Raw genomic sequence first — 17106 nt, 5'->3', positions numbered from 1 at the left:
CACAAACAGTTGATGTTATGGTTTCAATAAAGGTTGTAAAAGAAAAAACACGTTGCCACGACAACGGGACAACAGCTGATCGTAGCAAGTCGCCGCCGTTGCACGTTCACACCTTAACTCGGGTTTACTGTCACTGTGAAACTACATTTGAGGTGGTGAGTAAAACTTAATACACAGTTATTTGTTTTTTTAAAATGTTGAATGCATTTCTTTCTTTTTCTTTTTTTCTTTTCCAGCCACCCAGAAAGAAAGCAAAAGGTCGGGAAGAGAAGACGTCTGCTGCGGCAGTGGACGGTCTACAACCGAGGAGATGTCCAAGGAGCAGGTGCTTCTCCTCACTTAACTCAACTTTCACTCCTTCTAATATTCATACTTTATTAGCTCCATTACTCCATTTTACTAGTTTACTCATGTTTTCCGCAATAGCCAATACTTATTTATTATTTATTACATTTTCTACTCTCATCACTGTGTTTTATTGAAAAATTGTTGTCGAGCTCACGACAATACCGATTTCACTATGACTATGAATAGTAATATGATATTTCACTGTGGAATCATAAAACAATAATCTGTAAAAAAAATAAATAAATAAATTTGACATGGAAATGCTGTGTAAAGCATCTAAATGATAACACTGTGGATTTATATTGACATCAGCATATTCCTAATTTACTTTGATATTCAAGAATGTTTTTTACGTTTTAATAATATAATATTTTTCTGCAATTTCTATTTATTTATTTTATTAACCCAGCCCTGAATGATACACACTATTGGATTAGATTAAACTATAATAATCAGTATGAAGAACACTAAATATGAACTGTTCTCTTTTGGCCTTAATTCATTTTGACCTTTTGACTCAATCCTAAAACTTAAAACTTGAAATAATTTAGATTTGATGTCAGTGGTCTTGACTGCAGCCCTGGTGCAGAACTAAAATGATCTACATTTAAACTTCAGGATCATCCTTAGTAAAGAGGTATAATGATGATGATGATGATGATGATGATGATGATGATGATGTGTCTGTGAACCTCCAGCTGTGGGAGCACGCACTTTGCCTCATAGAGGAGCGGGACAGGTTGCGGGAGGAAAAGATCTACTTCCGGCAGGAGAGGGACAAGGCCATAGCTTCCTGGGAAATCTCCAAGAGGAAGCTGGCCGAGGAGGATGCAAAGCTGAGGAACAAACAGAGGGCAAGGGAGGAAGCACAGGAGCGCCACCGAGTGGAGATCGCTGTGAGCTCCACACACGCACCATGAATATTTCACATACTAGTTTATGAAATGTATGTTTGAGTATATTCCTGCAAGATGCAGAGGTACAGCCTGATTTCTCCATCATCTGCCCACATCTACTGATATTCTCTTTTCTGTTCTCTTCTGATTTGAAATTGAGTATATTGCATGTCACCAAACCCCATTTGATCCATGCATTCATTTCACATGTAAACACCACGTTTAATTATTGATGGCTAGGAGTATAAGCAGAAGCTGAAGCACATGCTGTCAGAACACCACGACACCGCCTCCGGGCTAAAGATGGATGGCGTCGCCTCAACCTCACTGATCCAGAACAAACACACAGAGTCAGAGATCGCGCTTCAGGAGGAACTACATGACCTGGAGAAAGACTCCATGGAAAAGAAGCTCCTAAATCAAAAACGCATCGAGCAGCTCAAGCAGGTGAGTCTGGTTTCATTTGTACGCTCTGATTTTGCACTTATTTCCTGTTTAATTTCTACAAGTGAGCTCCTCTACCAACAGAAACACCAGCTGGATCTAATGGAAATGGAAAACCACTATAAAAAGAAAGTTAGAGGTGAATAAACTCACAACTCTCACTTCTGGGTTAAATTCAGAAAACTGCTGTCTGCCCAAACTTTTTTTTTTTCCCTTCTGTCGCTTTTTAAATAGAAATGGAGGTGGAATACCACGAGAAATGGCAGTCCATGTGCGAAGAAGCGGCCAAAAAGCGGAGAGCTGAGATCAAAGAGTTGGACGACAAAATGAAAAGTCGCGTCAAAGATTTGTTGGAAGAGCATGACGAGTCTCTGAGGAAGGCCAAGAATCACTACTATAAAATTCAGGATAAGCACGGTCATATGAAGGTGCAATGAATGTGAAGTTCATGTCATTGTTATTTATAACTTCATATAGATAATACAGTTCACAAATTGTGCTCTTCGTCTTATTTAACATAGCGTTCACAGAAAAGATTCCCTGAGATAATTTGTATTTGAATTGTTTTACAAAGTGGTTGAAAAAGTGTCCCAAAGCTTGAATGAAGTACAACGGTTTGCTTGTGCATTTCTTCTTGTTTGGCAGGATTACCTTCTCGAAATTGAGAAGCAGAAAAAGTTGAACGCGGACGTTGCAGCAGTTAAGGAAGACATTAAACGTCTACGTGAAGAAGTGCAGAAAGAGGAACAGAAGAAGACTGAGATCCAAAACCAGCTGAGAGAGATGAAGCGGGCCAGGGGCCAGGCAGCGGTGCGTTCACTGCACACAAAGCAGCATGACACTTTACAAAATACAAATATACAAATGAAAAATGAAGCTAATTCAGGATTAGGATCATCAAATGGTCGTGGAGATTTGTTCTTTAGTATACTCACTAAAGGGAAACTATATTTGAGTTTATTTTTTATAGATTGGCCCGATTTGTTTCTTTGTTTCTTTAAACCTAAGCATTCAGAGAGAGTTTATATCTGTGTCTAGTTTTACTCTGACTGAGTTTTACAGTTACATGGAGAATTTATTCAACAGCAATGAAAGCACGGTAAAAAATTTAATAATAATTAAACTTACCGGAACCATTATACTGTAAAACAATAATCATTTTCCTTCAAATTGTCTGACAGATGAAAAGGACTCCAGCAAAGGTCATTGAAAAGGAAAGGAGAGAACTGTTGGTGAAGCACGAGCTGCTGCTGCAAGCTTGTGAAAAGGTAAAACACCTCATCACATGTTACCTTCATTCTGCCTGGCAGCGTGTTTATATATATTATATGTATTTTTTTTTGGTGTCCGGCAGATCGAGCAGGAGCGTGATGACAAGTTGAAGAAGCAGAGGAAGGCCATGCTGGAAATACAGCAGAAGAATGGACTAAAGGAACTGCTGCTGGAGAAAAAGATAGAAGCACAGACAGTAATCCTGCAGAAGACCCAGGCGGAGCTCTACGCTGTGCTTGCGGCCCAAGGCGACAGCAGCGCTGCAGCCAAACTCGAGGTACAAGTCAAGTGTGATGCGAGTCAGTCGTTCTCTCCTCCTCCTGGCTCTATCGTCTGCAGAACCTCAAACTTGTAATGAATGTTGAAGCGCTGTATTCCCACAAAGTCTTTTAGCTTTTAATTTTGGGACTTTTAGGAAGATTTGTATGTGATGGTGCGTGTCACAACCACACTCATCTTTGCAGGAAATATATAACACAAAGGATTTTTTTTTCCTGCTTGCAGGAACTAATGGAGTCCCTACAAGGCGAGATGAGGGCCGCAGACAATGAACTGGATCAAGAATGTAAGGTGAGTCGTCGGTTTGCTCATTTTACTGACTGTTCCGAGAGAAATCGCTGTCAGACAAAAGGGTGATGAAATAAACCTGTGACCTGCAGAAGTATGACTACGTGCTGACGATGGTTAAGGAGAAGCTGAAGGCTCTGGGTGTCCCTCTGTTTGACTTCCCATTCAAGACCTCAGCGCAGATCCTGCGTGAACTGCCTCCTTTAAAGAACTCTGCCGCGTCACACTGAACTCCACCAGCTGTGAGATTACACTCACCCGCACCACCTGGACACTTGACTTCATTCACTGCACATGTCCTAAACGCTTCTAAACAAGTATAAATGTACTTTCTGAGAGGTTTGGTCCTTTTCAATGAAACTACTGGTGGTGATATTGATGTTCTTAAACAATAATAAATATTTTTGTCGCAATACTATTGACTTGAGTCATTTAGAAGTTCTTGATTTTCCTCCGTGGTGTGTAAATCGTCTCATTAGTTACTGTAACTGTAAAATATCTCAAAAACTATTGGGTGGATTAACAGGCATTTTGTGCAGACATTCATGGTGCTCAGAGGATAACTAACTAACGAGTGTCTGATATTTTGAGGGAGGAGTTGTAGAGACATGATGAATAAATGATGGTGATGAATCTTGAAATTTACATTTATGGATGTGAAAGTGTGGATGTGAGTTACATTTTCAGGTTCGGTTTTTACAAAAGGTACATTTGTTATTGATGTCAAGGAATTTTGATATGCTTTAAATGGTATATGTTACCCTATTATTATATATATATTATTAGATATATATATATATATATATATATATTATATATTATATATATATATATATTCTTTTTTTCCCACATGAAATCAGACAATCACTTTTCCTGTTCTAGGTCCGCTAGGATTACAAAAAATATTTTTATTTGTTATAATGGCAGAATAATGAGAGAAGGAATTTTAGAAATTTTTTATTACTTTTTCAAAGTCAGAAGTTTACATACACTAAGATTACTATGCCTTTAAACATATGGGAAAGCCCGATGATGATGTCAGTCTTTGGAGATGATGTTTCTTTGTTTATTGACAACATTTGAGTTAATAGAGACACACCTGTGGGTATTATAAGGCAACCTAAACACATGCTTCTTTGTGTAACATTATGGGAAAATCAAAGAATCAGCCAATATTCAGGAAGAGAATTGTGCACTTGCACAAGTCTGGTTCATCCTTTCCAGATGATTGAAGGTGCCACGTTCATTCTGTCAAACAAATTTACAAACAATTATAACACCATGGGAATGTCCAGCCAACATACAGTCAGGAAGGAGACGGGTTCTCTGTCCCAGAGATAAATGTGCTTTGGTCTGAAATGTGCATATCAACCCAGGAACAAAAGCAAAAGACCTTGTGAAGATGTTGGCTGAAGCTGGCAAGAGTGTGTCATTATCCACAGTGAAACGAGTACGAAGTTGTTGCACATTATTTAACTGTAAATTTGATCTTTTATCTATATATTAGATATATATAATATTATATATATATATATTAATATTTATATATATTATATATATATATATATATATATATTATATATATATATTATATTATTATATTATCTATTCTAATAGATGGTTACTTGTTTACATATGTTGTTTTTGTTTGTGTGTATACTTGAGTATTGTAACAGAAATAATTTCCCCCTGGGATTATTAAAGTATTTCTGATTCTGTTATCTAGTATTTTTAAATGTATTTCGATCCAGATCCAGATCCAGATCCAGATCCTGATCCAGATCCAGATCCTGCCGTGCAATGTAATCCAGTCCACGTTTTTGCGTCACTCACTGACGCGCCACAAACTGGGGGTTGCCAGTTTGGTCGAAACGCAGCCTGTCCTGCCCTGCCCCCGACTTCATTGTTGTTGAAAAGGGGGGATACGGCGCAAACGTGGCAACACATTTCACAACAAAAGGAAGCGAGGCTCGGGCGCGCTAAACATTTTCTACATTCATAAAAAAAACAACTGTAAAATATATTTTATATACTTTATATCCCACCGAAACAAAACCGTCTTTTGGTTTTATCTGGCTCCCCGGACAAACATGGAGTAACAGAGCGAGCAGGTGAGACAGCGATAACCCGGGTTAGCCTTTAGCTCGCCGTGCTAACGTTAGCACGCTAGGCCAGGTGTCTTTACTCGGCGTTAATTAATGAATATTTATCTCGCTAATGAGTTATTATATGTTATAATGTTTGGTTTAACTCAGATATATGTTATTATGTGAGCTAACGACATCCAGTCCATGGCTGGTGGACAAAGCACCTGCGTGTTTATGAGCGTCACGTCACGTCAGGGCTGTAAATAATGTTTATTTATCTTTATTTATCTTTATTTATCCATCTGTTATTCATCTGTTATTCATCTGTTATCTATCTGTTATTCATCTGCTTGTTGTTCAGTCTGTGAAATTACAGAAAATACAGATTTATCACAGTTTAGTGCGAGGTGACGTCTTCAAATGTCTTTGTTTGGCTTATAATAACTTCATAATTCACCTTATTTCAACTTATTAACCTGTTTATACGCTGAGTATGTTTTGATTGATTGAAGTGTTTATTTCGAATATGCAAACCAAAATAAAAATAAGGCAAAACATTTGAACATAGAAATAAAGAATAACTTATAAACTCCCACCTCCTTTTCTTTAAATAATGAGTCACATACCTGATATACCTGATTCCTAATAAATAGAAAATATCTCCCTGACTTTGTGTTACAGAAAAAATACAGAAACATGTTTATGATCGATGGAAGCAAGTGGATATTTTTTGTTTATTGAATGCCAGGAGCTGTGCCTCTTTCACCATTATTTTTGGTGAAAATTGTCAGTTATGCAGTTTCTCTGCGGACCCCTTAGGGGTCACGGACCTCTGGTTGAAGACCCCTGCTCTAGATTATATCCAACATCACCACGGCTGCAGCTTTGTTGTTTTGTGAAGGACAGGCAGACAGACAGACAGACAGACAGACAGACAGATAACTTGATTAATCCCAAAAAACATAAACTTGGTAGATAGACAGACAGAGACAGATAGACAGACAGACAGACAGACAGACAGAGACAGGTAGGTAGGTAGGTACAGATAGGTAGGTAGATAGACAGACAGACAGACAGACAGACAGAGACAGGTAGGTAGGTAGGTACAGATAGGTAGGTAGATAGACAGACAGACAGACAGACAGACAGAGACAGGTAGGTAGGTAGGTACAGATAGGTAGGTAGATAGACAGACAGACAGACAGACAGACAGGTAGGTAGGTAGACAGACAGACAGACAGACAGATAGGTAGGTAGATAGATAGACAGACAGGTAGGTAGGTAAATAGACAGACACAGACAGACAGACAGACAGACAGGTAGGTACAGATAGGTAGGTAGATAGACAGACAGACAGACAGACAGACAGACAGGTAGACAGACAGACAGACAGACAGACAGACAGACAGGTAGGTAGGTAGATAGACAGACAGAGACAGTTAGACAGACAGACAGATACAGACAGACAGAAAGGTAAGTAGATAGACAGACAGATAGGTAGGTAGGTAGGTAGACAGACAGAAAGGTAAGTAGATAGACAGACAGGTAGGTAGGTAGGTAGACAGACAGACAGACAGACAGACAGATAACTTGATTAATCCCCCAAAACATAAACTCATAAATTTTGCTTCAAACCCGAAATAACCCGGATTATTTTAGACTGGACAAATTATATTGCACGTTGCTTTCACAGGTTGTGTGATAGATGTTTGGTTCCTCGGTGGATTTGTTTTTACATTTTGTCTCCTCTCCACCAGTTTGGTCTGAATCCACGCGAGTCGCTGAGCCCTTCCCGGGGCCCTTTGGGGCCCAGGAGGAGGATGTATCGTGGTGGGGATAAGGATTTCCAGATATCGGCGCGAAAGATGGGCACGTCTTTGCTTTTCCAGCTCTCTGCTCACGAACGAGAGCTGGATTTGGTATTTCTGGACCACAGCTATGCCAAGCCGTGGAATGCCCACCCTGACGCCAGCAGCGCCCGGCCCACGAGGACGCTGTTCGTTACCCCTCGTCGCCAGCCTGAAGCGTTGACGTGAGTCGAAAAGCTCCTCCTCATCTATAACTGGATATGATCTTACTACAGCTTGGGATTATCACCATCGTGTTTCTTCATCGTCTTTTCTTTGCTTGCAGAGACTCTGATTCTTTAATCGACGTGGAGACCGTCACGCCGACGCCTGTTCCTCTGTACGATAACCAGAAAGCTCTTAGCGTGATGAAGGAGTGCGAGCGGCACGTTCTGTTTGCTCGCACGGTTGCCGAGAGCCCTCCACCCCCCGACGACTGGGAGGAACATATAAACAAGTAATTCAACATTCATTTATTATCTGCTGTTTGACTGGACGCACGTACACATCGAGAATATAAGTTATGATTGAAAGTGTCTCCGTGCATTTGTTCTGACATTGTCTTTACTCTGTTTCAGGACTGGATGGTCGGTGGCTCAGAACAAACTGTTCAATAAAGTCCTTAAAGCTCTGCAGGCTGAAAGGCTAGCTCGCCTGGCCAATGAACATGTAAGTTATTGTCATTTGACTCATGAGTAAATAAATAAAAGGGGCTCAGGTGTTAGAGTGGGCACCCCACGTACGAAAGGCAGAGTCCTTCCTGCAGCAACTCGGTCGCTCTCTCTCTCTCCCTGCTTTCCTTTGCTGTTTACTCACAATTTTAAAACCGTCCAGAGTTGTGAGTTAATTCAGCCACGTCTCTGAGATGCTACACTCTCCATACTCCCTCTGTAGTCTGGTTAGTATCGTCAGCTCCTCCGCCTTATTGTGCGAGATGTTACTTTCCCCATGATAACATTTTTCCGCTCATGGATCAAGCTCTGCATCCCTGTCTCCTTCTCTACTTCAGCAGGGATCTCTAGTCGGTATAACAAATCACTAATCTCTATAGTTCAAGTTCGTGGTTGTACATAAAACAGACGGAGGTTGGTGTCGGGAAAAGTCTTAAAAACACAGAAATGTTCAGAGCTACTGTAACTGGCTGCATGCAATGTTTTGTCTGGAGCTGCCACAGCGCGTTTAAAACAAAATGTAACATTTGTACAGCTTACATCACATTCCTATTGGATTGTCATTATGAGTTTTTGTGGTTTTCATCCATCACACACCCAACAAATCAATGCAACCATATTGCTGTTGCAAAACAGCACACCACGTTTTTTTGGACGATCAAACTGCCGCAGTTCGTCTTGAAACAGGCCCTCGAGCAAGAGACTAGATCAATAAGGAGGTTATAAAAAATGTTTTTAGATATTTATTGTGGAAACAAAACACGAGGTCTCATCCTGTGACGTGATCTGTGTCTCTCAGGCTTCGAATGAGCCGATTTTACGGAGGATAGCCGTGGACAAATGTGCCAGGAAGGTTCGGCACGCGTTAGCCTGCGTGAACTGGGACACCAAGCTGACACAGTGGCTACACACTACCATGATTGAATCCTTGAGCCTTGCCATGCTCGCGGCTTACCTGGACGTGCTGCAGACTCTCAAAAGCAAGGTATGACGCGCGTGAATCAATAATTGAGTTTGTATTTGCAAAATATCTAGGATTCGTGATTCATTGTGATTCCTCTCTGTGTCTCGGAAGTTGCCCCTGCTGATTGACAGGATGTTGTTGACATCAGCAAAGACCGGCGCTCCGAGCGCAGAGGCTCTGTCGCTGCTGCTGAAACGGCCTTGGGATCCGGCTGTTGGAGTCCTGTCCCAAAACAAACCGGTAACACTCGCTCACTGTCTGCAATAGAAAGCATTTTCTACATGATCTCTAACAGTTGAAGACCAACCCCGCCCCCCCCTCCTCCGCCTGTTCTTTCAGAGCAAGCTTCCCGGATCGCCGCTCATCCTAATTGCACCATCAAGCCCGACCAACCCTGCCCTCTCTACCTCGCGGCGAATGAGATTCTGGCAGTCGCAGCTCTCCTGCTTGGGAAAGGTCTCGCTCATCTTTAAACTCAACCTATATGTGTTATCCAAGAAAAGAAAAGTGCCTATAACAAATGTTTTTTTCTTCGTCAGGTCATCCCGGTGCACAGTCACGTCAACAGCGGAGCAAATATTGGAATCACACAGTGCCTGGAGCACATGCTGGGCACCGTCAGGGCCAAGGTCATGGAGGTAGGATGTCCTGTTTTTATTTAGTTCTTACGTGACTCGTGTTTGCAGTGTGATAGCAGTTGTTTCGTTCGTGTGGGCTCTGAGTAAAGTCACTGTTACTTACAACTTGCAGTGTACTTTCTTCCTCGGTGTATATTATTAACGCACATCGCTCTGTGTGTGCTCGCTGAGTTATTGAAATTAATTCCACCCCGAATGATCTCGTCGTAGCAGTTTCTTCTCACACTTCGGTGATCTGTCTGCAGCTGTTTTTGATTATGTGTTATAAATTTAACCACCAGGTTCACAGTCACTTCCCCCACAAACCCATTATTCTGGTCGGCTGGAACGCCGGTGCTCTCATCGCTTCTCACGTAAGACTTCTTATCACATATCACGATGATCTAACCCCCTGAAAAGATGTTACTAATTCATCCTGGTTTAATTAAAGGTGTCCCTTATGGAGTATCTGACCGCTGTGGTGTGCCTCGGCTTCCCGCTGCTAACAGTCAACGGGCCAAGAGGAGTAAGACCTAAGGCATATATTATTTTCTGCATAGAAACCTGAACTTCAAGTCGGTATTTCTAATGGATTTTTAACTGGCTTGCAGGATGTGGATGACCCGCTGCTCGACATGAAGACCCCGGTGTTGTTTGTGGTTGGCCAGAACGCTCTGCAGTGTAGCATAGAAGGCATGGAGGAGCTCAGAGAGAAGCTGAGGGCAGACAACAGCATGGTGGTGGTGGGTGGAGCAGACGACAACCTCAGGTCAGTTGAAACCACTGATTAAGTGGTTTAAGGAGTAACGGTCACATTCCTGCTAGCTGAGTGTCACAGCAAACGGTCTCCGTCCACAGAATCAACTCGGCGAAGATGAAATCGGAGGGACTGACGCAGACCATGGTGGACCGCTGCATTCAGGTTGTTCCTTTTTTAGTTTTCTCTGCAGTGTACATTTCACAAAGGGCGACCCCGTGATGTTAATTTGACTTTCCATCACTTGATCTTCAGGATGAGATCGCTGACTTCTTGTCAGGCGTCCTCACGCGGGCAGAGGGCCACAGCCACGGCTCAGGGGAGATGAGGGACCTGGACACGGAGAAGAAGAAAAGGCCTCGACGGGAGCTTCCCTTTGACATGGAGAGAGGACGACCTTCCTCCCCTGCGCTCAGAGTTCCCATCTCGCCGTCCGGTTCGGAGGTCGGTTTAACAGCCAACGTCTTTCAAAGGGTGCTGCTTATTTTTCATCACCAGGGCGACATCTGATGAAATAATCATCGAGTAGAGCTAATGATTGTTTGTTTTGTGTTTCCAAATTCAGGCAAGTTTCAGACTAGCTGTCTTAAGTCATGGAAATATGATGGAAAATAAGATACCTGGCAGTGTTTTTGAGAGTGTGCTCATTTCCTCAAAGGGAACTGACATGTTTTTCACATTCCCTCATTCTTCCTGAGTGCCAATGATGCCAGATAATGTAAAACTGTAATCTCCCAGACAGCGGTGTTGAAGGTAGCAATTTCTTTTTGTGACAGAATTGAGGATTAACATCAGCAAAGTGTCTTTCTGAAGTCAAAGAAAGTCCTGCCTTTGATAACCCGCCTGCCTTTCTCTCTAACTCCAAACCACTGAAGTGTTTTGTTTAAGAAACCCCTGTGTCTTTGTTTTTTATTTGTCTTTGGATCACGGCACAGCGATGCAAAAATATTTTTTGGTTTTAATTGATATTATTCTAACATTTGTGTCCTGCATTTGGGAGAACATACAGATCTGTGTTTAAATCAAAGCCTTGTGTCTAATGAATAATAAAAGTCTGTCTCCATGTTTAATGACTCATCCTCCTCCTCCTCCTCTTCACTCTGTCCTCAGGATCTGTCTAGTGTCTGTAGCAGTCCCACTTCAAGTCCCAAACCCAAGACGTCTGGTCTGTCTCCAGCACAGAAGTCCAGCCTGATCACGGCCACGCAGCTTCTCAAGACACACATGCAGCGCTCCGGCACGGTGCTCACTCACAAGCAGGCTCAAGGTTAGTTTCAGCACGACTCCGGGCGCATTCACATTCACCTACACGTGCACAGCGATCCATATCACCTCGACTGCTGAATTTTGCAAAAAAGGGATGCCCCCGGCTGGGCAGACGGGTGGCGGGAAGTGAGATGTGAAACTTGATTGCAAATAAAATTTGTAAGAGATTTTCATGTCACGACATCTGACGGGGCAAGATGGAACGTGACTGAAATACTCTCCTCTCATCCTCTCTGTCTCTTCTCTTCCTACAACTTTCCTTTCCGGCTTTTTTTCCAATTCATTCCAGCTCAGTTTGCTGCTTTTATGAAACAAAACATGCTTGTGAGGAAAAATCTTCCTCCTGGCACCCCTCCATGTATTTTTGGTAAGTGTCTGTCCCTCTTTCTTTCTCTTTCCTCTTTGTCTTTTCACTTCTTTCCTTGTTTCCACGGCCCTAATATGATATGAATATCACATACTAAGATACTGATGTTAATGTATTACAGACAATAGAAAGAATGTAAGATTTAAAATCACAGGAGGGATAAAACAGCCCGCCGAGTCACCTCAGCGGTCCAGCGAATATCCGTGTTCACGCGTGTGCGTTTTGTTTGTTTGTGTGGTGCAGTGCCAGTAACCAGCGATCAGATGGAGGGCCTGGACAGAGATGAACTGAGGTCCCACGGCAAGAGGAGGCAGACGCCCAGTCCCACGCCAAGTAAAGCCTCCAAGAGAGCCAAGATCAAGGTCACCATTGTTTCTCAAAGCGAGTCAGCAGGGGGCACCATCAGCCCTTCTGCACAGGAAGGTACAAAAAGCAGACTTCCTTACTTCCATATGAATCTCTAGAAGTCGCAGTTTGATGTATACTTTGAAAGGATTCAACTTGCCCGGGCTATGATCAGAGTAAAACAGATGGTGTTCTTTGGTATCTGATAAAATTGCCCTGAAATTGTGAGCGGCTCAACTTCAGGCAGATCTCTAGATGCAAAGATAAGAAGAGAAAGAGTTTTTGTTTGCTACAGCGAAAGAGTGACTACCTACTTGAGCCTTTCTTCTATATATCTGACCATCGGTCCCCTTTTTCCATGCAGTGGGTGTTTCTGGGAAGCCCTTAACAGTGACAGTGGGACAGACTGTGGCTGGAGCCAAGGAGCTCTCTGGACTTCTTACAGGCCAGCGGTAAGCTCGCCTGCCCTTACTTACACACAGGCACATTGAGTATAGAGCGCTTAAAACCCCTAATCATGCCTGCACTCGCACCCACTCCCACCCTATTGGACAAAAAGTGTGTCTGGTGCAGAGGGATTGATGAGTGTTATGCTCAAGAGTTTTGGGAATGGTGGCCAAACAGCACTTGCTGGGTTAGCTCCTGAGTAGATTGGTGGTTATGTGTGTCACTGCAGGTCTGGTAGTCTCTCAGAGATGTCTGGTGCCCTGTCCCCAGGCTCCAGCTCATTCAACAGCGTGCAGCCTTGCATGGTGTCAGGGTCCTCCACACCAGTCCAGGCGCAAGCTCCGGCTACTGCCCAAGGTATCTCTGTCCTTTCCTGCCCTGCACGTCTGTTTGCGCTCTCAAACTGTGCAGCTAACCTCTGCGCAGTACCCTCAACACACAGTGCCGCTTTGTAGACTTTTTCTTTGAACACTGGATGGGAACAGTGTGTGAGGACAACATATTTTAAGCAAACATCATCATTGATCACCTCTTGCGCCATCGCTGTCTGTCACTGTCCCAAACTTTACCCTTTGGACATGACATTCATATGCTGTGTTTGTCTGCGTGCGTGTGTGTGTGTCCATCTAGTTTAGGGGGGGAGCAGTCTGTTAGTTGTTGTGTTAATATTTCTTTCACATTGATTACACATAAATTTCAGCCCCATTGACTCACCGCCTCTGTTTGTGTGCAGCGCCTTCCGCCAGCAGTCTGCTACAAGGCCTAAGTTTCAGTCTTCAGGAGATCGTCACCAAAGCTCCTAGTCTGCCCTCCATGGCAGCCAACACAGGCGGCACCCAGGTACCTTACAGAAAAGCACTACACTGACAACCATTTTAATCACCAAGTGTTTATGTAAATAGGTGTTGTATACAAAATATATATTCAGATCTGGTCACAGGTTTTATTTGCTACTGCACAGAAGTTACCAGCTAAAACAGATCTCACCTTCATGAAGGTTGTAATGGTTTAAAGAGATGTCGGTTGCACTTTAATTTAATAAGAGGTTGTAGTCTGTGCTGCTGTTGAATTGTTTATATCATAACATCATAAACACAGTCCGGTTTTATCTCTGTGAACCTGTGCAGACTGCGTCAGTTTGCCAACGGGAATGAAAGATGAAATTGTGCATGACTGAAACTTACACCGTTTATTTGTCTTCTCCTCCTCCACCCTCAGGCAGTTTGTGGCAAGCCCCAGGGTCAAGTCCTGAGCTCGGTCGCTACCAGTAGCAGCACTCTGCTCCGGGCGGTGCCCGTGGTTACCACGGGAGGAGTGGCTAAAACCACCGCCATCCACCAGCTGCTCACCAATGGCGGGCTGGCTAAACTTGCCAGCAGCTTGCCCGGCTTGGCGCACATCACCAATCAGACCGCTGGTATGTCTCGAACTGCCAAAACACGACGGCCACGTTGAACATCCAGGGTTCATTCATCCTTTTTGTTTTGGAAACAGCTTAGATCAGGATGTCTGTGAAGGCCAGGGAGGATTGCCGCAGTAGAGGACAGCTCTGTCGACGTGTGTGTAGATAGTTCGCCTGGAGGAACCTTGACTGCTTAAAAAAAGTCAGACGTGCAGCTGTGCCGCATCAGAGAGGCAGATCAGAGGCGTGCGACATGTCTTTGTTTTCATGGTCAGAAAGAGCCATATGGGAAGTGTACGGTCAAAATTCCCAGCTTATGCTTGAAACATGTTTATGTCGAGTGGATGCAAATGTTGAATATAAATGTGTGAAACCATTGGATACGGAGGAACTGTTTATTAAGTTGAAGTCAGTGTTGACCAAATTTAATACCCAAACGTCTAATCCAGGCTGCTTTTGTGTGTCGGATCTGTTTGTTAGAGTCATTTCATGTTTGTGTCTAACGTTTTGTAAAACCCTGCTTATAATATCCATACGTATGAATGCTGATGTGTTGAAAAGCAATAAAACTTTTAGCATTACCAGAGCTCTGTTCCTGTTGTCACAATAAAAACTGGAATCAAACTCATGTTTTCGTTGCTCCTGTTGTTTGTTTTGTTTTTTTCTTTTAGCGTCAGCCTGTTGTATTTCTCACCCCCCTCTCACTTAACTAAAACTTCCCAAATTTGCTTTTACTTGTCATGTTCATTGTGCAACACCCCGCTATTGTTTTAACCCAACCACGGAGCAAAGCTTTTGTGGCCAAAAGTCAAAATGCTCGAGCCTGTCTCTCTCTTTTTTTTAAGTGTATTTTGGAGGATTATGGTGTCAGGCTGTTAGTGCTGAGCAGCTCTGTTTGTGTGTCAGTAGGGCAGAAAGCCCCCACTTCGATAACGGTGACCCTTCGAGGAGCACAGCCGAGTCGAGTGGGAACTCTCAGCCAGGCTGGAGAGGTTGTGACGCCGGCTCGTGCCCATGAGCCCAAGGTGCGTCTCATTTAAGCATGTAATGGATAAAGACGTGTGTCGGCATCGACGTTTGCCTTTTTCTGCTTTCACACTGCCCACATTGTTATCCATACAACCCAAAAGAGATGTATCAGTTTGGGCAGCTTATGAATATCTCCAGTGCCATGGCAACCACAATGCCAACAGATAATTTTGCAGACCACAACTATTTTGTGTGTGTGGAGAGTATTCAATAATTCATAACAACATGCCCTAAATAATAGTCTTGTTGTTGCTTAATGTGCAGTTTTTCAAAACAAAAGCACACAGATATGAAGCTGACTACAAGCTTTAAGTGTGAACAACAGCTTTTATTTTAATTAAAGACCTCGTTTCTTCACAGATGTTTTTCATATTTTACTCGACAAATAAGTTTTCATGTTTTGATGTGCTGTCATAATAGGGAACTACATAAAAACTTGCCATGACTGCAGAGTGAAAACGTCTTCCTCAGCTAAGCGTTATCATAATCAAAAGTAAAAGGGAGACGTTCATCTGATATGGCTGAAAATATCCTTCTAGACAGTTCCCGAAAGAAGAAGTAGACGTCAAAACATTTCTTTGTGCTTCACACTTTGATATAAATAGGATTATCATGACATTTTCTGGACTTGCGAGTTCATTAATTGCACTGTGCCCTTTTGCAGCAGTGAAAATCTCAGCTCACGTGTGGTGATAACACCTGATTAAGCTGGTGCTGTGCCAGAAGCGTCTGGGAGTCACAGCCTGCTGATGAGACTGTACCCCTCCCTGCAATGATGAGCACGCCACAACCCCACAACGCGCAGAACACCTGCCTCAAATCCCCCAGAGAGCTCCCACGTCGACATGCTTGGGAAAAAGGCCAGGCAGTCACTGTCGCCATGCTTTAACCCTCCGTGTACAGATGGGTGGCAACACTGCAGTGGTGGTCCTCATGCTGCAGCCTGAACAAAACCTGAGTTTGAAGGAAGACGGATAGACGTGCAACTGTTGAAGCTGACTGTACACCTACATCTCTTTAAATCCTTTTGCTTGATCAAATTTACCACAGGAATGATTAACAGGAATTTTGATACCCACAACTGGGTGGCACTCTTAATTTATGACAGTAATTATATTCACATCATTACAGCGTTTCATCGTAACAATTGCTTTTTGTGCCGCAGTTTTCTTTCAGTGTGACAAACAACCTAAAACCTGAAATATCTTAAAGTAATAACTAAGTTTAAAACCAAACAAATGCTAATAATGGTCATAATTATGTGATGGATGAAGCTGTCTGTATTTAGGATAAACAGTATTTGTTCTTTTCTATAACCTCATGTTCGATTGTTTAAACTGCTGTATAAGGACATGTTTCCCATCCTCACCCTGTCATCACTTCACTATATATGGGCTTTTTTTTGTGCTAGAAACTGCCACAGTAAAAAAAGATTTGCCTGAAAACACTCATCTGTGTTCACGCTTTGCTAATCTAAATATTTAGTACAATGACTTGTAGCATTGAGCAAGTTAAGAAAACTCCATTCAAAATATAATGAAGGGCGCTCACTCTCAGGCATGATGGTCATACTGCTGTGTTTACACCAACAGCATAAATACAGCCCACTCATCTCAGCAGACATCCTGTCTTAAATTCCACACTTAGACGACAGTCAGATAAGATAAAGAGAGGATTTTCTATAAACCAGGCTTTGTATGTAATAAGCAGGGACAGGGTTGATGCCAGTCAGACGGAGAACAACAGAGCTGCTGGCGATGCCTCCGATCAGCAGCTCTCC

General features: G+C 42.8%; 2 protein-coding genes across 10 annotated transcripts; both read left to right on the top strand.

Annotated features, from left to right (window-relative positions):
* Positions 1-259: 259 nt before the first annotated feature.
* LOC104931144 (dynein regulatory complex subunit 4-like) lies at positions 260-3934 on the top strand. 2 transcript variants are annotated; one of them, XM_027278000.1, is made up of 11 exons: positions 260-325; positions 1047-1244; positions 1485-1691; positions 1773-1827; positions 1923-2116; positions 2334-2498; positions 2870-2956; positions 3043-3237; positions 3465-3530; positions 3620-3762; positions 3794-3934. In XM_027278000.1, the coding sequence occupies exons 1-10, from the start codon at positions 311-313 to the stop codon at positions 3755-3757; spliced, it is 1320 nt and encodes a 439-aa protein (XP_027133801.1). In that variant the 5' UTR covers positions 260-310; the 3' UTR covers positions 3758-3762; positions 3794-3934. The 2 variants fall into 2 exon arrangements, with proteins under 2 accessions (XP_027133801.1, XP_027133800.1); XM_027277999.1 differs by having other exon boundaries at positions 3620-3934.
* A 1486-nt stretch (positions 3935-5420) lies between these two features.
* On the top strand, positions 5421-16757 carry kansl3 (KAT8 regulatory NSL complex subunit 3). Of its 8 annotated transcripts, none has more exons than XM_019275992.2 (22): positions 5421-5638; positions 7372-7646; positions 7748-7918; positions 8040-8130; positions 8932-9117; positions 9208-9336; positions 9436-9552; positions 9636-9734; positions 10016-10087; positions 10165-10239; positions 10325-10482; positions 10572-10635; positions 10726-10914; positions 11581-11737; positions 12026-12103; positions 12347-12526; positions 12813-12900; positions 13125-13252; positions 13629-13735; positions 14114-14312; positions 15207-15322; positions 15991-16757. In XM_019275992.2, exons 2-22 carry the CDS (start codon positions 7435-7437, stop codon positions 15994-15996), a joined length of 2622 nt encoding a protein of 873 aa, XP_019131537.1. In that variant the 5' UTR covers positions 5421-5638; positions 7372-7434; the 3' UTR covers positions 15997-16757. The 8 variants fall into 8 exon arrangements, with proteins under 8 accessions (XP_019131537.1, XP_019131536.1, XP_019131541.1 ...); XM_019275991.2 differs by having other exon boundaries at positions 15204-15322; XM_019275995.2 differs by lacking the exons at positions 15207-15322; positions 15991-16757 and adding an exon at positions 14390-14925 and having other exon boundaries at positions 5423-5638.
* The last annotated feature ends 349 nt before the right edge of the window (positions 16758-17106 follow it).

The sequence above is a fragment of the Larimichthys crocea genome, chromosome III (assembly GCF_000972845.2).
Source record: "Larimichthys crocea isolate SSNF chromosome III, L_crocea_2.0, whole genome shotgun sequence".
Lineage (NCBI taxonomy): Eukaryota > Metazoa > Chordata > Actinopteri > Sciaenidae > Larimichthys > Larimichthys crocea.
This window is presented reverse-complemented; position numbering and strand designations above follow the sequence as displayed.

What these genes read in the sequence shown, in the direction of transcription:
- kansl3 (XM_019275991.2), top strand. Translation starts at nt 7,435, where the DNA reads ATGTATCGTGGTGGGGATAAGGATTTCCAGATATCGGCGCGAAAGATG. An exon ending in TCAGGGCCAAGGTCATGGAG is followed by an intron (nt 9,735 to 10,015) that starts GTAGGATGTCCT and finishes TTTAACCACCAG; the next exon opens with GTTCACAGTCACTTCCCCCA. An exon ending in CCAACACAGGCGGCACCCAG is followed by an intron (nt 13,736 to 14,113) that starts GTACCTTACAGA and finishes CTCCACCCTCAG; the next exon opens with GCAGTTTGTGGCAAGCCCCA.
- LOC104931144 (XM_027278000.1), top strand. An exon ending in GCATCGAGCAGCTCAAGCAG is followed by an intron (nt 1,692 to 1,772) that starts GTGAGTCTGGTT and finishes CTCTACCAACAG; the next exon opens with AAACACCAGCTGGATCTAAT. An exon ending in CTATAAAAAGAAAGTTAGAG is followed by an intron (nt 1,828 to 1,922) that starts GTGAATAAACTC and finishes CTTTTTAAATAG; the next exon opens with AAATGGAGGTGGAATACCAC.